The sequence below is a fragment of the Mytilus trossulus genome, chromosome 1 (genome assembly GCF_036588685.1).
Source record: "Mytilus trossulus isolate FHL-02 chromosome 1, PNRI_Mtr1.1.1.hap1, whole genome shotgun sequence".
Classification (NCBI taxonomy): domain Eukaryota; kingdom Metazoa; phylum Mollusca; class Bivalvia; order Mytilida; family Mytilidae; genus Mytilus; species Mytilus trossulus.
The window spans coordinates 73,465,304-73,487,292 of record NC_086373.1 but is presented as its reverse complement, the minus strand read 5'-3'; the positions used below and the strand labels follow the sequence as shown (position 1 = coordinate 73,487,292).

The following is a 21,989-nucleotide window of genomic DNA, read 5'->3' as shown; positions in this document are numbered from 1 at the left end:
TTATAGTTGACGTATTTTCCCTCGATTTTAGTTGATAACCCGGATTTGTTTTCTCTCAATCGATTTATGACTTTCGAACAGCGGCATACTGCTGTTGCCTTTATATACCAATCTTATTTTTTTGTGTACGCCAGTTAACGTGAATAATGTTAAATAAAGGTCAATGGGACAGTAATTACAAACACATAAATCCAAGCATAGAAAATTTGCCTGAACAAGAAACTTTTTTTAACAATGATTGACAAATGTTTATAGATATTATAGATCACACGATTGTACCTGTCCTGAAGAGATGAGTTTGCGGGAAAGAAAAAACGCTCTTCCAAAAAACGAAGAGAAAAAAATCATTATAGACTTGATAAAATGTATAAAATCTAATACATTATTCACTTTGGAATTGCTTTTAACTTTCATCTCTTTAAAATATTGTGCGAGACATAAAGAATGTAATGATATAACAATTTTTGGATGGAACTCTCTTGAAATAAAAAACTATAATATTATTATTATCATTCAGTATCAATATCATTATTGATATTTTAAAAGTGGGGACAAAAACTCTTCTTAACGTCTGAAGGTTAAGTTGGAGAAGTGCCCATTGATTTACTCTTTAATTAATACAGATCATAAGACAGATAAAACAAAACATATTACAGAACCTGCACTAAGTAACCTGGACACACAGTAGGTGCACCTACGATTAATCAGGGAATGAATTTTCGGCTCTCTCTTGACAGCATTTGCGAGTCTTGAGGAAACGGTAATAGTCCGTCAGAAGGAGACGATAAATTGCTGACCCGTTTTAAGAGAGAGAGAGAGCCATATCTCTTGCACGTAAAAACATTCTTGTAGATGTCAAGAAAGAGTCAGTTAATGCCGCTACAAGGCAGCACTCGCACCCGCAAAGTGGACAGGGATTAATATAAGTTGCAGAACTTGTTTCCAAATCCACTATCAATAAATATAATTAAACTTATGTATGATGATTATAGTAAATGTTTTTTTTTCTAGAAATCTAATAATTATACTGACAAAAGTATTTTAGGGTTTCTTGCAGTTTTGTTAGGATCTTATTTTAAGTTAATTTGTCCTTGCATGCATTAATGGACGAAAACGAATTCAATTACGAAGACGTTTCAGGAAATATCAAGATGTAAAACAGTAGTATCAATAGTATTCATTTTATGCTATCTAACGGACACTCACCTCATTAATGCTTATATATCTACTTCATAAATGAGTCAATGTACAATCACAAAAAAAAAGCTTTTGACATATTACCTTAAAAAATTGTTTACGAAATACAAAATGTGTTGATATGTTCAATATTATATATACATAAATGAATAACAATGATTATTATCTACATATCAGGGCATCTCCTTATTTTATACATAGTTCATAAACACTGCCTAGGAATCTCAACAGTAATGCGAGAGTCTAAACACAATATTGAGGTCATATTTTCATCTTTCTGGATTCTAAGAAACAAGTGTCATCTTCAGGAAAACTGTCAATACAAACGAAGGACGGATCAGTATGTTGAATGTCCCTGAAATGAAACAAATATCATCAAAATTTAAGACGAAGATACAGAATGAACTATAAATCACAAATTTGTAGAATCTTGGGTCATCAATGATCTTTCGTGATGAGTTTTGGTAGACAAAAAAACGCGCGTCTGTCGTACATTTATCCAATCCTGGTATCTATGATGATTATTTATATCAAGTAAATAATTTAAAATTAAAATCAAGATTTCTTTACAGGGAAATGATGTACCTAGAAAGTTATATGACAGTTTCATTTCATTCATTTGATTTGTTCGAGCTTTTCAGTTTGCCTTTTGAAAAGGGAATTTCCGATTTGAATTTTCACTGGTTATTTTACTTTTTGTTTATCATTTGAAATGCTGGTATCTTTGATGATTTTTCAAGGTTTCATATTAGATGATGCTGTAAATATCTAATGATTTCTAATATCAATTGAATCTGAACAAATTGGAATTGATCGTTTGACTAAAAAAAGTGTACACAGCTTAAGCTTGGGGTGTTTGACCATCAGCAAGAAACTGGTCGCGAGAAATATTGCTACACGTTCACGCATACATTAATTTCAATAACTTTGATCGTATCTTAAATCCCATTTTTGTTTTATGGTAATTATAACAGATCAGTTTAGGATGAATCGAAGGAGAGAGATAAATATATATTTGTACTTAGTATTTGACCCCTCTTCTGAAATACTCTCAAAACGCTGACATTTCTTCAGATTTTTCGATGCAGCATAGTACTTCAGGAAACTTAGCATTGACCTCCTTCCTTGCTATAAAGAAAGTTTACATCATTATTTAGGTTCTAGCTTATGATGTTCTTTAGGTACAGATATAAATGTTAATTCGCATAAACATTTCTTTCAAAGTGACACTTTCGTTTTAAATTGTACTGTAGTATTAACTTATTAAACATTAAAATTGAGTAGAATAACCAGCTTACATCTTGAACAGTTAAGAACAAAGTAAAAAAGTAAACAATAGAATATAATACTATACGAAATTCATTATTATCATTTTTTTAAACCATTTCTTTTAGAAAGGAAAGAATTAATAATTAATGATGATTTGTATTCGAGATGTTTTGAAAAGTAACATTTTGAAATTTACAAATTGAATTTGAAACCCAGGAAGTAAAACTCCAAACTCTTAAACAAATCGTTCTCTGGGAAGCGTTGATTCACACAAACCAAAATGTCGTTTGAAAAATAGATTTACGTCACGGCAATAGATTCAACGTTCATATCACCTTCACGGATTGCTATATAATAACTATGGTAGCACTCCACAGTTAGGTGTGTAGTTTCGCATTTTGGCCCCTGTGGATTTTTTAAATATGAGAGCTAGTGTGCAATAAAATTCATTTTTGGATAGCTGAGTATTAAAATAGCCTTTGTATTGGGTTTATATGACCATCAAGGTTATGTAATGTATGTAATATAGGCTGTTTTCTGTATGACAGTCCGTATTTGCATGTCCATACCATACATTGGTCCGGCAATTATTGTAATGTTTTTTTCCAACTTTTTATCGCACGAACTTTGTGATTGGATTTTACGAAAAAATGAGGCGAAAGACACCCAATTTTTATTTGATCATTAGGAAGATTTAAGAAAACAGTTTCTAAAAAGGTATCACTCAAAGGCATTGAAATTCTAGTTTGATCCAAATTTTGGGGGGATATATGACATGTTCACCCCCCTTTTTGCAATATTTTATGGTAAATAAATGCTGAATGTTGCCATGGATACAAATAAAAGGAATTAATTTTTACCCTTTTAACTTTGAAAAACTGAATCAATGGAAGATACTGATTACATACATATGCACATGTACAACACAAACAGTTAGGTTAATGTATTAGAAATCCAGGAATAGGAGATGATAAAACATTTTGGGGCTCATTTTTAATTTTATTTTCTAACTGTGGAGTGCTACCTATATGTTAATCAGATTTCTCGAAGAGAATATACGGTTCATATCCCACTGCAAGTGTTGTATATCAAGTAAGCTGGTTAGGTACGAATAATAACATGAATAATTATATAGTAATGGAGTGTCAAGAATTCAGCATTATTTAAAATTTTGGTCTTCTTTTTTTGGTTCACAGGGTATATGAGCACATATATATCTTTTGTAAACATCGTCAATCAAATGACAGGAGTGGTCGAAGTATAATATTAAATTATAATCCATGTGTTTATTGGGTTTGTGTTTACTCAGTCTTACTATGTAGTATTTTGTATTTTCATGTTTGTCTTTTCGTAATTTTTTCAGTTTTTTATCATGAATTTGTCGAGTAGTTTCTCTTCGTCTTATGCGTTTGAATAGTTCCCTTGGTATTTTCCAACTGTCTTTTTTTTTTAACAGCAATCATTAAAATAATATATTCGAGATTACCTTGTAAAAGAATCGAATGAAAGAAATATATTATCATTATTGTATTAACAGCAATATATAACCAAATGTTTCGTTTCTTTGTATGTTTGTGTTTGTTTTTGTTGTAATCAGCGTTTCTGTTGTTCTTTTGTTTTCCTCTTATAGTTGATATTTCCCTTGGTTTTAGTTTGAAACCCAAATTTGTTTTCTCTTGATCGATTTATGAAGTTTGAACAGTGATATACTAGTGTTGCTTTTATATGTAGTTATTTTGAATCTCAGATTCAACAAACATCTAAACAAACTTACTTCAATAGCATAAGCTCTGTCTTCTGGTTCCAACTGAAAATCCATCGTTCCAACGTGACCTGTATTTATTCCAACAGTTCTGTCCAGGTCTTCTGCCTAATCATTGAATCAAGTATAAGCAAAACTATACAAAACATTTTTATATTATTTAATAATGACAAATACATCATTATGTGAAGTTTTGTTATCGTTTTATAATCTTAAAATATGATTAAAATGTAATGTATTAACTCATCATAGAATAAAGGCAACAGTGGTATACCGCTGTTCAAAATTCAAAAATAGAGAAAAAACAAATCCGGGTTACAGACTAAAACTGAGGGAAATGTATCAAATATAAGAGAACTAAGACACAGCAGAGACACAACACCAAAACGTAACACATACAGAAAAGAACTATAATGTAACAATGGCCAGTTTCCTGACTTGGAACAGGGCATTTAATGAAAAATGGTGGGTTGAACCTGGTTTTGTGGCATGCAACCAAAACCTCCCGCTTTAATGACAGTGTTGATTATAACATTAAAATGACAAAATTTCACGACAGGGATACAATTAATAAACAGATAAATGGGAGAAAATATAGGACAGAGAAACAAACGAATAATAGCCATCAAAAGGTAACAGGTTAAAAAAACATGTTTATACGCCAGACGCGGGCTACATCCACACAAAACTATGCTCAGATGTAAAATGTTTGAAAGCCATAACAACTACAAAGTTGAAGATCGCCGAGGACCAAAAGTTTCAAACAGTTGAGAAGCCAGGGTAATCCGTCTGGGACAAAAACATCACAATTATCAAGAATGATACATAGTTTTGCGAACAGTAAATTTTATAAAATGACTATATAATAGATGTACATGATTAAACTGAAGTGATGACTAGCTATACATTAACAAGAGGCTCTCAAGAGCCTGAATCGCTCACCTTATTTTTTTTTGTTAAATCTCTCATCAATGATTATTTTGGATTTTCAATTTATTTAAATGTTCTTTGAATCGTCCTATTTTCTTCAAAAGCAATAAAAATCATTTTCTCCTATGTTCTATTTTAGCCATAGGAGCTATGTTTCTTGACATACAAAGAAATAAAATATAAAATTTATACTAGATACTCTGAAACTCATTTAGCCTAAGTTTGGCTGAAATTGATACAGCAGTTTCAAAGGAGAAGATTTTTAAAAGAAGGTCAACATGATGAACAAATTGTGAAAAAAGTCTTTAAAAGGCAATAACTCCTTAAGGGGTCAATTGACAATTTTGGTCAAATTGACTTATTTGTAGATCTTACTTTGCTTAACATTTTTGCTATTAACAGTTTATCTGTACCTATAATAATATTCAAGATAATAACCAAAAACTGCAAAATTTCTTTAAAATCATCAATTCAGGGGCATTATACCTGAAAAACCAGTTACCCAATTTGGCTGAAATTTCAGGACAGGTAGACCTTGACCTAATAAATACTCTAACTTCTTGTCTTATTTGCTCTAAATGCTGGAGTTTTTGAGATATAAGCAAAAAACTGCATTTTACCCTGTGTTCTATTTTTAGCCATGACGGCCATGTTTTTTGACGAAAAATAAAATAAAACATAAACTTTATTTTATAAACCCTACTGATCATTCAGTTGAAGTTTGGTTGAATTTAGTTGAGTAGTTTTAGAGGAAAAGATTTTTTAAAGTTAGCAAATATGATGAAAAAATTGTGAAAAATTGTCATTAAAGGACAATAACCCCTTAAGGGGTCAATTGACAATTTTGGTCATATTAACTTATTTGTAGATCTTACTTTGCTGATCATTTTTGCTGTTTACAGTTTATCTTTATCTATAATATTATTCAAGATAATGACCAAAAACTGCAAAAAATCCATAAAATTACCAATAAAGTGGCAGCAACCAACAATGGGTTGTTTGATTCATCTGCAAATTTCAGGGCTGATAGATCCTGACCTAATTAACATTTTTACCCCCTGTCAGATTTGCTCTAAATGCTTTCGTTTTTGAGATACAAGCCAAAAACTGCATTTGACCCCTATGTTCTATTTAAAGTAACGGCGGCCATGTTTTTTGACGGATCAAAAATCGAAGCACAAACTTTGTGCAGGATAATCTAAGGAACAATCATGCTAAGTTGCATCCAAATCCATTCAGTAGTTTCAGAGGAGAAGATGTTTGAAAAATTGTTAACGACGACAGACGACGACGACGGACGCCAAGTGATGAGAAAAGCTCACATTTCCTTTTAGGAGCTAAAAGTAATACATTACAAAATCAGCAACCCTGTTAGCCATAGTCACGTAACATTTAAATATCTGAAACGTGTTCCGAAAATTAAGAAAGAATTTGGATGACATTCAAGATTAGATTTGTATGACTTATCCAACTTATATTGATAACAGTGTCACCTTATCAGTTCTTAGTAAATAGTTATCAAAAGTATCAGGATTATAACTTAGTACGCCAGACGCGCGTTTTTTACATAAGACTCATCAGTGACGCTCGTATTAAAATATTTATAAAGCCTAACAAACACAAAGTTGAGGAGCATTGAGGACCCAAAATCCAAAATATGTGCCAAATACGGCTAAGGTAATCTACGCATGGGATAAGAAAATCCTTAGTTTTTCGAAAAAATCAAAGTTTTGTTAACAGGAAATTTATAAAAATGACCACATTAATGATATTCATGTCAACACCGGAGTGTTGACTACTGGGCTAGTAATACCCTCGGGGACAAAACGTCCACCAGCAGTGGCATCGACCCATTGGAGTAAATAGTTATCAAAAGTATATGGATAGTAATTTAGTACCCCAGACGCGTGTTTCGTCTACATAAGACTCATCAGTGACGCTCATATCAAAATATTTATAAAGCCAAACAAGTACAAGGTTGAAGAGCATTAAGGACCTAAAATTCCAAAAAGTTGTGCCAAATACTAAATATTTTTACTAGTTCACATAGTGGAACTTATGTGATGAACAAGGGATTGGATGTAAGAAACAGCCTTCCAACTATTGAAATTGAGGAATATAGAATACGGAGATTTGTACAATTGCCAATTAGACAACTATCCAACTAACATGGATATCAAGTAAATTCCCAATAGGGTCTTCAACATTGAGTAAAAAACAACTATATAATCAGCTATACAAGGTCCCAACCTGGCAAAGTGTGTACCAGTTCAAATGAAACAAAAATCTGACTGATATTTGACGAAATAATTATAAACGAACAACAGATATAACAGACAGCAACCTACGACAACAACTGAATACTAGTAATAGGCTAATAATTTGGGACAGGCAATGTGTCGGCGTTAAAAAAGTTTTATGTGAACTATTCAGTCAAATAGTTTTTAAATGTCATATACAAATCATTTATAAGATTTGAACATTGGTAAACAACAGTTGTCTATATTTATAATATGAAGATTGTTTTTCTTTTGCACGGTCTCCCATAAGTTTATCACTAATAAACTTCACATAAAAGTTACAATATGCAAAGAACTAGTACATAGCTACAGGGAAATGTTACCTTAAATATGAACAATAGTTGCTTTTTGTGAGAGTAGATCTGTGTTGCTGCAATTTTGATTGAACCAAGTTCGGTAAAGTTTGATTTCATTCGTTTGGTGTATTCTTAAAAATACATTTCCTTTTTGTAAACGATGTATCAATTAAGGCATAAAATAATACATATACATTTTGATTTATCTTACCAGATATCACTCCTTTTGGGGGTTCATGCGATTCCCTCACGTTTTTTTTGGTTTGTTATCTTGATTTGTCTTCTTAATCGACTTATGAGATTATAACATTGGTAAATTACTGTTGCCTTATGAGATTATAACATTGGTAAATTACTGTTGCCTTATGAGATTATAACATCGGTAAATTACTGTTGCCTTATGAGATTATAACATCGGTAAATTACTGTTGCCTTATGAGATTATAACATCGGTAAATTACTGTTGCCTTGACGATCAACTTACCGCAACAAAAGCCTTTTTGACGTTAAGAAGAAGAGCATCCTGAAGTACATTAAAAAACGAAAACAATCCAGTAATTTCCTGTCTCTGATATCCGAGAAATCTTTGTTGCAGGCAAATACCAGAATTTTCGATGAACTCTTTTAATTCGGAAAATTCTATCTGCAATGAACAAACAACCTTATAAAGTACAAAAGATAAGACTTTTTTTCATTACGGACACGAGGTAAAAAGTATAAAAAAAGTTACATATTTTCATAGTATATATATTAAGTAATGTTTAGATAAGTACTGTGCACTTTTGTTAATTTGGCTATATTTTAGGTCCATCGTTTGGTTGATCAGCTCTTCAAAATTTGTATAAGTTTTGATTTTTCAAATATTTTGGCCTTGATATTTATTGTTTAAATATATGCGCATCTGGTACAGTAAAAAATGAAAACAGCTTCAGATGTATTGCTGTCCTACGTTGTTGTTATTGTTACAAAATTAACACATGGTTGCAAATAATCCTACCAAGTATGAGAGCTAAGTTTTTGTAAAGCAGATTCAGAGGAATTGCGTTTCTAGGTTTTTGTCATTGTTGCAATACTAAAAATAATGTCGAAGTGCCATGCAAACTGTTAATTAAGACTGACGGTATATCGTGGTCGGAGGATATGACGATAAATAATTATGCAAAGTATGAAAGTTTTATGTATAACGGTCTGTTAGTATTGACATGTTTCAGATGGATGGATGGTAACCTCACCATATATGCCCCGCGGTAACATAAACACACGTTTAATCCAACCTACCTCTCCATTCCCGTCCTTATCTATGGCATCAAAGGCCAATTCAGCACTGCAATGTTCTCCAAATAGTAAGTTAGAATGGACTTTATTTAGCTCATCCTTTAATTAGAAAAACCGGTTACAATTGTTTTAACTGCAACAGTCAACAACTATATGAGAATCAGCAATTAAAAACTATACAAGAATTAGCAATTATACATTACGTGTATATAAAAGTCAGAAATTACAAACTTTGTAAGACTATTCTTATTTGTATGGTTAACATCTATATGTATCATATTGTGGTATTGAAACAATCATTACATGGACATTTATTGATTCAAATTCATCAAGACGATAAAATTTCAAACCATTCAAATGCATTAATTTGCAGTTCACTATTATTTAATCTTTGGTTTTAAATAAACTAACTAAACAGTGCCAAAGTAAAAAGAATTATAATAGAATCATCTTTTAAAATAGACTATATAAATTATGTATGCATAGGCAAAAAAGTATGCCTTCTTCAAAGTGCAGCTTAATGGGAAAAAAATTCAAACACTACGACGTTACATGCTCAAAATAGAATTTGAAAATGAAACTTACATCTTGAAAAGCGTTGATAAATTCTTCTCGATCAATAACTTCATCCCCATCTATATTATGTTTCTTTAAAACCTGAAAATAATCATGCCACCGTAAGGGTTTGTAATTTCAGATATAAGCCTTTTTCAAAGTTAATCATAGTACTGAAGTACTGAACATCGGATGACCGCAGGTTCTTGTGGATGGTCAAACTGAAAAGCACATGTCACCGAAACAGATTGCATCTCTATACCTGAAACTGAGGTTAATTTACAGAGATATTTTTTGTTCTGATACAAGTGCGTGATTGGATGATGAATAAATGACAGGAAATTCAACCTCACCTTAATAACTATTATATTGTAGTGATACAAATCAGTATACCTTGGACTATTAAACAAATATAATAATAGTCCGAGAGAATACACTGGTTTGTTGTTATATAAATGTATTATATTAATATTACGGTTGCATGTATATATAATTTTCATCTATTTGTATCATAACATTCTATTCTACTATTATTATAGTGCAGCCAATCCAAATGCATTGTGGAAAATTTTAATGTGTAAATTAAAAAGAATAAGTAAAAATTTGAATTTTGAATGTTGAATTCTATATTGACTTGACATCCGTAAAATCGTTCGCATAACCAGCCTAAGAAACAAAACAAAATATATTGAGATTCTTTAATTTGTAATGTAATTAAAGTGAATATGAACATCATTATTAAACTATTAAAAAAATGCAAAACATAAGAATAAATCTCAACGTTTACGACCTAAAAATTAGAATGTGTTTGATAACATTGCAAACTAATATAAAGATTAAAAAAAAATTAATAAATTGAAAATAGTCATCATTGTAGTAAAAATATTACCTTGAGAAAAGCATTGACAGCTTTGGTTACTCTGTGATATTCTTGCTGAGTAGTTTCCTGACAGTTCTTCTTTTGTGACACTTTCCTGATAAAGTTTCCAAATTATCTTGTTATATTTCATTAAAAAATATAATCTACTTAATGAAAAAACATATATTATTTGAGGCAACGAATTAAGTCAAAGCTTGTTGCATGGTGACGATAATTCCAAATACTTGTTGGAAGTAGTCATACAATTTTTGGGATGTAAATATATTCTATTATCAAAATAGAACTGATGACATTGCTTTATTTACAGAGCAAAAGTGAAGCGTCGTTATTGGGAATGAAATGTTAAAAAAAAAGAGGTTGTAGAAAACATTGCCTAATAAGTTCAAAATTGTATGGCGCTATCTTGCTTTTCAAAGTTAGTAATCATAATTAATCTATTTAACTCTTCGGTTGAGTGCACAGTGAGTTTTGACTTGCCTTGCTAGCTTTGTGTCCGGAAACTTGTCGAGATGAACACCCAACCTTTTCTCTAATGCATAACGGAAAACGCCAGATTCATAATCAGAAAACTGAGAAAAAAAAGAGAAAATATTGTTCACAGCATAATCAATAATAAAAAAACATATAAATATCGGTTAATTACTTTTATACCTAATTTCGAATCGAAACAAAATTGTAACACATATCAACAAAACAAAATCAAAAGGTAACATCTTTATCGCTTACATAGATTTGATTTTTTTAACAAATTTAACAGAATACAAAAATGTCTACGCCTTCTTCAATGGATGACAAAATCGACCATTCCATTATAAATGCTATCGAAGAGAACGCATAAATTGACAAAAAAAACATGTCTTTATCTACATATCAATTCGGATTTATAAATGCACTCTTGCAAATTTAAGTTGATAAAGTTAAAAAAATCATTTTTATTTTTGCCCATGGAAAGACTTCAACAACGTTATTCTAAATGTACGGAAGCGTATTAGGGACATAGAAAAAAATAAAATTGGCAGTGAACTTTATTTTCAAAGTCGAAATTTTTACATTTCAAATCTCGAAATTTTGACTACAACTTGAAATTTTGACTTTTCAAATCCCGAAATTTTGACTTCAACTGAAATTTTGACTTTCTAAAATCTTGAAATTTCGACCTTTTTTAAAGTCGAAATTTTGACTTTTTTAAAACTCGAAATTTTGACTTCATAAAAAGTCAAAATTTCAACTTTAAACTCAAAATTTCGACTTTTTCTAAACTCGAAATTCCATCTTTAAAATCTCGAAATTTTTATTTCAAAGTTAACATTTTGACTTTTTCTAATTACTTTGAAAACTTTGATGTTAGTATTCAAACACAGTCATTATAATTTTAGAAGGAGTAGACATTGACGCAAATTATTAAAGCGTCATCCACACATTTTTGCAATTTATATTCAGAAATTAGTTTTGTTCTTTAATTAAGATCAGTTAGTATTTAATATTGAAGAGTTTCTTTCGGAAAGAACCTGCATTTTGAAAGAACAATTTTTTTCTCCATATTCCAGGCATGTTTTAGTTTCCACGTCACTGTCATAGGATCGACAATCTGATGATATTTAGCATCACAGTTTCAAAGGCCTGTTTAGATTCCCAATAGCAAGTCACTGACTTTGCCTTGTTTAAACAATGGTAAATCAAGTAGCAAAAAATGCCATGCATATTCAGAACAACCAATGAGCTGCTCAGTTTTCTAGTTTGGAAATTTTTAATTGTTGGTTCTTTTTTCTGGAACATTGATTAAACCGTACCAGTTGGCATTCTTATGACACAACTATTAACCCTAGTCTGTATATATTAGACTGTTGAATAAAAGTATGTCGTAATAAAGGTGTGTCGGAATAACGAGGTTGTCTTGATACACATATATCATGTATATGAAGTCCAGACTTGAAATATGTATTTGAACGAGAAACATATTTTATTTATTCTTCGGCAAAAAAAAGATTCTCTATCTAAAATAACCTCTTTAAAATGGATTAGTTTATTAAAATATGCTTATCAAATTTATGATGTATATGGCTCTCCGCTTGTTGATATAAATGACTGTGAATGTGATAGACGCAAACGTTTAAATACTGAGGAAAATTGAAATTTTGAGTTTTAAAAAAGTCGAAATCTCGACTTTAAAATAAGTCGAAATTTCGAGTTTAAAATAAGTCGAAATTTTGAGTTTAAAATACGTTGAAATTTCGAGTTAAAAATAAGTCGAAATTTCGAGTTTAAAACAAGTCGAAATTTTGAGTTTAAAATACGTTGAAATTTCGAGTTAAAAATAAGTCGAAATTTCGAGTTTAAAACAAGTCGAAATTTTGAGTTTAAAATACCTTGAAATTTCGAGTTTGAAATAAGTCGAAATTTCGAGTTTAAAAAAGTCGAAATTTTGAGTTTAAAGTTGAAATTTTGACCTTTTATAAAGTCAAAATTTCAAGTTCAAGTCAAAATTTCGGGATTTGAAAAGTCAAAATTTCAAGTTGTAGTCAAAATTTCGAGATTTGAAATGTCAAAATTTCGACTTAGAAAAAAAAGTTCACTGCCAATTTTATTTTTTCTATGTCCCTAATACGCTTCCGTATAAATGACATGTTTGCGCGTGGATTTTTCTCAGTTGTTAGTCCTATAACCCATCTGTCGTCATAGAAACGAGGAAGTCCGTTATTAGCCATTACTTGGCCCCAGAATTGCCAAAAATTAACCCGTTTAGAAATGGCTTGTGAATATCGATGATATATTGTAAAGGATGTATACTTAATTAATTATAGATAGTGCTATATAAATAGTTTATGTTTTAGTTTCAACATATTTATTTATAGTGGATTGGGAAACAAGTTTTACAACTTATATTAATCCCTTTCCACTTTGCGGGTGCGAGTGCTGTCTTGTAGCGGCATTAGCCTACTCTTTTTCGAAATCTACAAGAGTGTCTTTAACGTGCAAGAGATATGACTCTCTCTTAACACGGGTCAGCCATTTATCGTCCCGATCCGACGGACTATCATCGTTTCCTTAAGACCATACTCGCAAATGGTGTCAAGGGAGAGCCGAAAATTGGATTCCTGAAATTTTCATCCCAAACGGGAATCGAACCAGGAACCCTTGTGTATGTTTTGTTCTTTGCTACAATAAGCTTGCCTTGAAATAAGTTTATAAGATTTACAAAGGGTTATTGTTATTTTTTTTTTGTGTCAAATAAACGAAAAAAAACCAAAATAAATATATTTACCACTGTTACACCGAGAGTTTTGTTTGTTTTTGGATCGTATGCAAAACGACTTTTCCTTTCCAGTAAAGATGGGATCGCTTCTAAAGGTTGTAATCTGTCCAAATAGCCATCCTCGGGTTTCATTGACAACCACCAACCTTTAAATATATCATCAATGACAAATTCTATAAAAGAGCGACGAAAGATACCAGAAGGACAGTCAAACTCATAAATCGAAAACAAACAGACAACGCCATGGCTAAAAATGAAAAAGACAAACAGACAAACAATAGTACACATGACACAACATAGATAATTAAAGAATAAGCAACAATAACCCCACCAAAAGCTAGGAGGGATATCATGTGCTCCGGAAGGGTAAGCAGATCCTGCTCCACATGTGGCACCCGACGTGTTGCTTATGTTATAACAAATCTGGTAAATAGTCTTATTCGGTAGGTCACATTCGTGAAAGGGAAGGGGATTGTAGCTACGACGTAAGGAACATATCCGATATCATATGTGAAACGGTTATTCCATAACGGTCAACCAACTCGTGATGGCGTCCGTAAAATTTACGAAAAGATCTGAACTGTTACCAGAAATAAGGCATTTAAAAGTACAATTTATGATTATAACTATCATTTAAATTAGAACTTTAGCCTTCTTGCTGACTAAATACAGTCCTCGACAATAAAAAACCTTGCAGGCTTAGAATTGTTCAGAATTCTTACTATTGTCGACTGAATTCATCTAAGACGACGAAATATCTGACGCCAATACGCACATATCAAAAACAACGAACACAGACTCGTAATTCGTGATATGGGACAAACACCTACCAGTATACTAGCCTCTCAGTAAAATAATAAAACAAGTTAAAAATACGCACGTACATGACAATCAAAATTAGACATTAGTTAGTTCTAAAATAAGATTGAGAATGAAAATGATATTCGAGAAAACATTACAAATAAAACAAAACGATGTGCATGTAAAACGACGTTTAAATCATGACTATCTTACTGTCCAATATCAAACATTTTAAAACAGCTTCAGATGAAGAAAACATGAACAGCGCGAATGTAAAAATAAGAAGATGTGGTGACAGAAATTAGCAACGGTATGTCACCGCACGGTGTTCAACAATGAACAAAGCCCATACCGCATCGTCAGCTTATTAAAGCTTATCCTAAGATGGAAAACGAAACAATTAAAAAAAAATAGCAACTCAAAAATAACCAGATTGTATACATACCATCAAAACAGTGTATAGGATAATTACACAAGAGTCCTCCATCAACATACGTGTTTGTCTCTTTATTTAGGGTATACTTTGTAGCTTTGAACACGCCTGACGAAAACACATAATTATAGATAATAATAGATATGACAGTGCCGTAAGTAGGTTCATAACTTATCTTAGTTATGTAAATATACAGTTCTCTACATACCAACATTGGCGTTAAAAAATGGTACTTTAAGAACTGCATACAATGATAACTTGTATCAGCGAATATTTAAAATGACTCAAAATGTTGGCCTCTAGAAGTCATTTTAGGTTCCTCGTGTCGTTTGGTTGCCTTCTCATTGACAAATACGCCATGTACATCCTAACATTTTTGCATTAAAAATAAAAATCGAGTAAACAGACATCTATCTCTGTTGGTAAACGTTTTTCTAGATTTTTTTGTGTTTTACTTTGGGTATATTGTTTTTCAAGAGTGTATGTAAGTACTTTCGCGTTTCCAATATTTAATATGGCGAATTTCTGATAAGAAATAAATTTCCGAAATTCCCATTAGGGTATTGATGTTAAATCAATGTCTTGTAACTAATAGTTTGCTGTTAATTAATAGTATAAAAGGATGTTCGTCCAGCTGTTATGTTTACAGAAACCTAACATTGCATGAATGTGTATTCATGCAAGTGTATTATAAGTCTAAGTGTTTACAAAATAATATAATCTTATGAACTATGTCTAATATGAATTCCAATTAAAACATACATAATTTGGTTAAAGGATTAACTATACATGGTAACTCAATGGCTAGACATGTACAAGCTACCGGTGTGGCAGATACAATAGTTACCACAGATGAAAATTTAATGTATATAAATGCAAAATCAATTGTATAGAAAATGCAATCGAAAACACTAACAGACATCTGTTGAACACATATAGCCAAAAATAATACTTTTAGTAGCTATTGGGAACAAAGTTCATATTCTAGCTGCCACCACAGTATAGATAGCCGTGAATATTATGCGTCTTAGTAGTCCAGCCTTTGCATCAGTGGCCCACCTTTTTATTTTGTCACTGATGGTAATAGACGGCAATCTGGACAAACTGAGACAAGGGCTGGACAAACTGATACAAGGCTGGGCAAGTGTCTTAGCTGCTTTCGAATTTGTTTTGCTCTAAACTCCAGCTCTATCAAATATTCGAGCTAAGCGATCAATAAGTGTTGACATAATTTAAATAATTCGAACCTGGTAAGGACATAGACATACGAACGGCAAGTCTGATTGGCATATTTGGTGTAGTTTTAACATGGCAATATTCCTCTGTCATGTGATTTAAATTAGTTACAACTATGCATAGTTCTTTTCCATACAAATCATATAACTAAAAAGAAAAACAAAATGATTTCAAACAGTGAAAGGCAAAGTTCCTAGGCGATTGTGTCATTCTAGTCAAACATTAAAAAAATATATATTATAACTAACAATACGAAAGCAACACGAACCCGACTTAAAAGAACAAATATGTGTTCAGCCGATCCGATGTGACGGTTTGTTGTTTTTGACTCGTAAGATCTGGTGTTCCCCAACAGTAAAGCTAGAAAAAAAATGACGAAATCGGGCCTATATTTAAAGGATAATGGTAAACAATTTGTATTTAATAAATCTGCATTCTAAAAGTTTTACCTCAGCAAAAGTAAGGTCTGGATTTCCATTTGTTTTACTGGCTATAGCCTCACCAAGGGCTTTCAAAATTCTGTTTCCTGGGTGCCAACCGAATCCTGATAGCAAGTTTGGCAATAAACTGAATATTCCAAAACGGCCATCTTAAAAAAAATATCATCGTCATATGAAATAGCAATCGTTAATTTATATTCAATTTTCACAGCTTTCTATATATTTTACCATTAGTTTCTAAATATTTTACGATTAGTTTCACTTCATACAAACCAGGTATACTTTGAATTACACATGTATCATCCTTCAATATGCCATTTTTCATCGTCACCAACAAATTGCATCGAAAGTACCAAATAAAAATACCGTTCGTACAACAAATGCACACTTAAAAGATTAACTAGTAATTGGATTAAGAATAAATATAAAGTAAATAGATACAAGAAAGTGTGATATATATGAGTAGCAATGAGACAACTCTCCATCCAAGTCACAACGTATAAAAGGTAAATAATTATAGATCAAAGTACAGCATTCAACAAACCCTTGGCTCACAATGAATAGCAAGCAATGGTGGGTCCAAAATGACTAGTGTGAAACAATTCTTACAGGAAAACCAACGGTCTCACCTATAAAATAAACGAGATAATCATAACATATTTATATTAATTTTTAACTACAAATATGTCAAATTAATAAAAAAAAAAAAAGTAAAAAAAAAGTAGAGATATCTTACCAAAGAAAAGTTTAATCATATCTTGTTGTAGGAAATCTTCCGTTTCTTCAGAATTATATCCAACAGAAATCAAAGCTGCTTTTATTGCCCCAGCACTGGCACCAGCAAACCTTTTAATTTTCGAATAAATACCCAGCTCTTCTAATACCTAGAAAACGTAAAACAAATATCAATCACTTTGATGCTTAATAATGTTTTGGTCTCTTCCGAATTAAAGAAATTCATTTCCAGTAATGTTGGATAGCAACATAAGTGCTGAAGGAAAACTTGTACTTCAAGTCACCACTACGACGTTTAAAAGAAGCAAAATTTACCCATCTCAATATCCTACATTTAGTAAATACTTTGCACCATATTTTTTCTCAACGGTTCCTAAATACAGATTACAATTAAAAAAAGCCATGTTTGACCTTTTTATCTTGGCCTCAACATAGAGGTCAAAGACTACGAGTGTCATTTCAAAGAAGTTAAGTTTACACATAGTGTAAGAGATGTACATGTATAGGACTTCTAAGGGCAGAAAACTCATTAAAAACATGTCAAATAATTTGCAGATCCAAGATTGCCAAAGTAAACAATTTCGGTAAAGTCTTTTTAAAGATCTATGTTACGTTTCTAAAGAAAGCAACAATAAAATATAGGAAGCTAAACAAGATAATATCAACTTTCGAACTTTAACATTTATTTTAAAGCACAACCATTGATGAGAAGGGAATCTTACCTGTATAGATCCACAAAATGCCACACCTTTTAGTCCACCTCCTTCAAATACTATGTTTTCGAATGGATAGTCGTAGTCAATTGGGTTGACTTCCATTGCTTTGATGTCGAGCTCAGAAATATTAGAGGGTCTCTTCTTTGATACACTTGCTACAAAAAACAAACAAAAAATACACCCACTGCTCTCACAACCTTTGTCTTTTCCTTTGAATTCAAAATCTAAAAACAATTTAGGGAAACCCTCAAATAATATCTTTTCGATACTCGCAATTCCTTTGTCTGTCAGATATTTTTGCATCTACATTTGAATTTTGCTAATTTTTAAAGGTTTAATATGATGATGAAACCCTTTGGAAAATCACATCGAAATATTATTCTTTGCAACCACTAAGTAATTTGAACGAATTTGTCGGTAACAATATACGAAAGGTATTTTATAAAAACCATTTCATTTTATTTCTATTCAATGCAAAGCATTGCCATCAAAAGCAGTCTATGATTCAGATCGACATCAGAAATTTCCCCAAAAACTGCTTGACTCATCGTTGGAAATTTGAGAAAATCGATGACTTGAATGCAAACGTTTTAATAGAGTGGCAAACAGCGGCATTATTGGCACACAATTCCTGAACCTATATGTGAGGGTAATATCAACAAATAACATACTATATACAGACACACAAGGCGATGAATTCTCATAAATACTGTCATATTTGGTGACAAATTCAGAAATAAAACATTAAGACAACCACGGAGCACTTCATGTTATTTTTGATAACTTCAAGAAAAAACTTATAAAATAGACAAATAATAAAAGATTTTTATTACAGAGATAAAAATGTATGTCCCTAGAAAAACCTTATCATTGAAAAATTAAATGTGACAAACTCTATATAGTGTAAATTTGTAAATTGTTTTTGTGTTTCTTTTAGTTTTGTGATTGTTTGAGGGCCTGAGGGAAGATTAGCTATATTGACATTTAATGTGCTACCTTTTTGTTATAACGTATTTATTCTTACCTTAATCGCGACATTTAATTTTCGTTTTTGCGTCAAGAGTTTTCGCTTCAAAATAAAGGAACCAAAGGATTTACTTGAGTTAAAAAATAGGGTCATCTGATTTTTTCCAAACCGGCAATAACCAAATGCTACGAGGTACTTCGGATTGGCTGAGCGGGAGGTAGAAATACACAGCCACATCCGATCAGAAAGGGTTAGTTAATTCCGATTTCTCGTGTAAAGAGAGTATCACGTTACATACACGCCTATGAAAAAGCGTTAAGAGACCTATAAGTACAAGTAGCTTATTGCAAACCAAATTTTCTGTCGCTATAAAACATATCCTTATCTATAGATGGCGATCTTATATTCCCGTATTCCATCTCGGTCGACCAAGTATAAGACAAGAAAAGACAAGACGAGACAAGACAATTTATTACAACTTAGGCACACGTATGGTGCTTATGTATCTATATACTAAACCTCTAACGGGAGGGTATAGAGGGGATTGGGATCTCAATTAACATGTTTAAGCCCGCTCATTTGTGCGCCTGTTTCAAGTCGGGAGCCTAACCTTTGTTAGACTTTTATGTTTTAAACATAATAAAAAAAATATTTTATATTTATGTTTATTATCAACTATAAAAAAAACCCCAAGATGATGCAATGTGCAAATAATTTTTGAGGAATTACAATGATTTTCTAAATATAAATTCAAATTCAATTCAAATATGTATTGTCATATAAACTCGGAACAATAAGTTTGTGACAAATAATATAAACATACACACAATACATATAACAAACAAAACAATAAAAAAAAGAAAAAAAGAAAAACAATCGATATAAAATTATATGATATATAAATATATTTTATGAATAAATCAGGAGTCCCTTGTCCTCAGTTGTAATGCTTGTTTAAAATAGGACTCTAAGCTTTCTACTTCTTTTGAGGTTGATAGGCAAAGAAGATATTTATTTTTTTCATTTTCTTGCCAGGACATAAAATCTGGCATATGTTTAATTACATTTCCTATAAAGTTATCTCTTAGTTTAGCATTTTTTTGACAGTATAAAATAAAATGGGCTTTATTCTCCATTGTATTACAAATTGTGCATAGTCTTTTTTTGTCTTGGTATTTTTAGATGTCTTCCTTTTTCTAATAATGATCGCTAGTTCTCATTTTTGTTATGTAACTTTTCTTTTCAAAAGATTTACAGTTTTAGAAGTTTTCCATTTCTAAATTTTGCTTTAAACTTTTATATAAATACAATTTACTTTTTTAATCTATTTTTTCAAATTTTTGTTCAAATATATTTGTGTAGAAATTTAAGAATTGATGTTTTAAGGTGTTTTTTTTAACAACTTTGAGTATGTTTTTCTTTTGTTTCCCTCAAGAATGGATACGTCCATGTTTACCTCTTTCAAAATATTTTTAACATATGTAAACCAGGTAAAGCAACCTGAGTTATCTAAACTTTTAGAAAGTAAAAAGGATTCGTATAATAATGGATTAATTTCAGAATTTAGTAATATCGATAAGTAAAGTATACTTTGAGTTTTTATATGCTTCTCTAGTGGGTATCTTCCTAGCTCTGTTTTAACAGCTATGTTTGATGAAGATTTTCTTCTTTTAGGATATTTTTACAGAAAGGCAGATGTAATTTTTCTAAACTTGATATATTTGCACGTTTTTCTGCTCTAAATTTTGAAATAAATTTTGAAATATAAGTATTCATTATATAAGTAATTTCTGAATTATAAGTGGCTATAAGTTTAACTATAGAATCAAAAAGACTGCGAGCTACTTTAACTGGCAGATTATTTAAGTAACCAGTATAAGTCTTAATGGCAAACATCACTTTCCTTGCTTCATTTACAAGCTCCCAAGAGCTATGCAACAAGTTTCCATTTGATTTCACAAGAATTCCAAGAAATGAATACTCAGAGAAGTTTGACAAATTTACATTTTTATATTTGGTAAAAGATGTTTTCGCTTTTTCATTATTTTGCTGCAGAACTATTGTTTTAGTTTTATTAATATTTAAAGTCAATTGCCACTTTTTACAATACTTTTCTAAGTTGTTAAGACTATTTTGTAGGCCTTCTTTACTTTCAGATAATATTAAAAGGTCATCAGGAAATAGTAAAGATCCTACTTTAGTATCAATTAGTTTCAATGGACATCTATTTTCATTTGAAAATTCTGCATCTAAATCATAAATAAACAAGTGAAACTGTGAGCTACTGCTCACTGATGTTACCCCCGCCGCAAGTGGATTATATCAATAGTAGAAAAATATGCAGGTGTTCGGTAAACAGGAAGTTGTCGAGTGATGAATCTGAAAACGCATCACACGGTATAGCTGACTTATATAAATCCTGAAACCAAATTTCAGAAATCCTTGTATTGTAGTTCCTGAGAAAAATGTGACGAAAGATTTTCAACTTGGCTATCATGTGTAAAATCATACAAGTGTTCGGTAAACAGGAAATTGTCAAGTGATCAATCTGAAAACGTATCACACGGTATTTCTGACTTAGATAAACCCTGAAACCAAATTTCAGAAATCCTTGTATTGTAGTTCCTGAGAAAAATGCGACGAAAAATATTCATGAGACGGACGGACTGACTGACGGACTGACGGAAGGGCAGACAGAGGTAAAACAGTATACCCCCCTTTTTTAAAGCGGGGTATAATAAATTAAATAAAGTTTAACCCCTTGTGTGACCTCAAAATATTTTGAATGCCACTCTTGATGCCTGAAGGCAGATTATGTTTCCTCACAGTTTTCTTTAATAATATTAAATATTTCCCCCCTGCTACTGCCTTATACAGTTTATAAAGTAAGGCTTTTTTCCAGACAGAATATAAGATATAAGATGTCAAAGTACAAGGCTTATTT

The 21,989-nt window shown here is 31.4% G+C and overlaps 1 protein-coding gene across 5 annotated transcripts in view; it reads right to left on the bottom strand.

Moving 5' to 3' along the window:
• Nucleotides 1-287: 287 nt before the first annotated feature.
• The window catches only part of LOC134684480 (uncharacterized), a 31,576-nt gene continuing 9,874 nt past the window's right edge, over nucleotides 288-21,989 (bottom strand). Inside the window, exons 3-16 of one of the 5 annotated variants that reach the window (XM_063543769.1) lie at nucleotides 18,085-18,233; nucleotides 17,364-17,511; nucleotides 16,637-16,776; nucleotides 16,199-16,334; nucleotides 14,964-15,059; nucleotides 13,727-13,890; nucleotides 10,942-11,033; nucleotides 10,474-10,558; nucleotides 9,615-9,686; nucleotides 9,033-9,128; nucleotides 8,239-8,415; nucleotides 4,241-4,336; nucleotides 2,219-2,325; nucleotides 288-1,552 (exon numbers count right to left, since the gene is read on the bottom strand). In XM_063543769.1, coding sequence (XP_063399839.1) covers nucleotides 1,459-1,552; nucleotides 2,219-2,325; nucleotides 4,241-4,336; nucleotides 8,239-8,415; nucleotides 9,033-9,128; nucleotides 9,615-9,686; nucleotides 10,474-10,558; nucleotides 10,942-11,033; nucleotides 13,727-13,890; nucleotides 14,964-15,059; nucleotides 16,199-16,334; nucleotides 16,637-16,776; nucleotides 17,364-17,511; nucleotides 18,085-18,233 — 1,652 coding nt within the window. In that variant the 3' untranslated portion in view covers nucleotides 288-1,458. The remainder of the gene's footprint in view (nucleotides 1,553-2,218; nucleotides 2,326-4,240; nucleotides 4,337-8,238; nucleotides 8,416-9,032; nucleotides 9,129-9,614; nucleotides 9,687-10,473; nucleotides 10,559-10,941; nucleotides 11,034-13,726; nucleotides 13,891-14,963; nucleotides 15,060-16,198; nucleotides 16,335-16,636; nucleotides 16,777-17,363; nucleotides 17,512-18,084; nucleotides 18,234-21,989) is intronic. The other 4 variants (XM_063543777.1, XM_063543785.1, XM_063543792.1 and 1 more) reach the window with 4 other exon arrangements.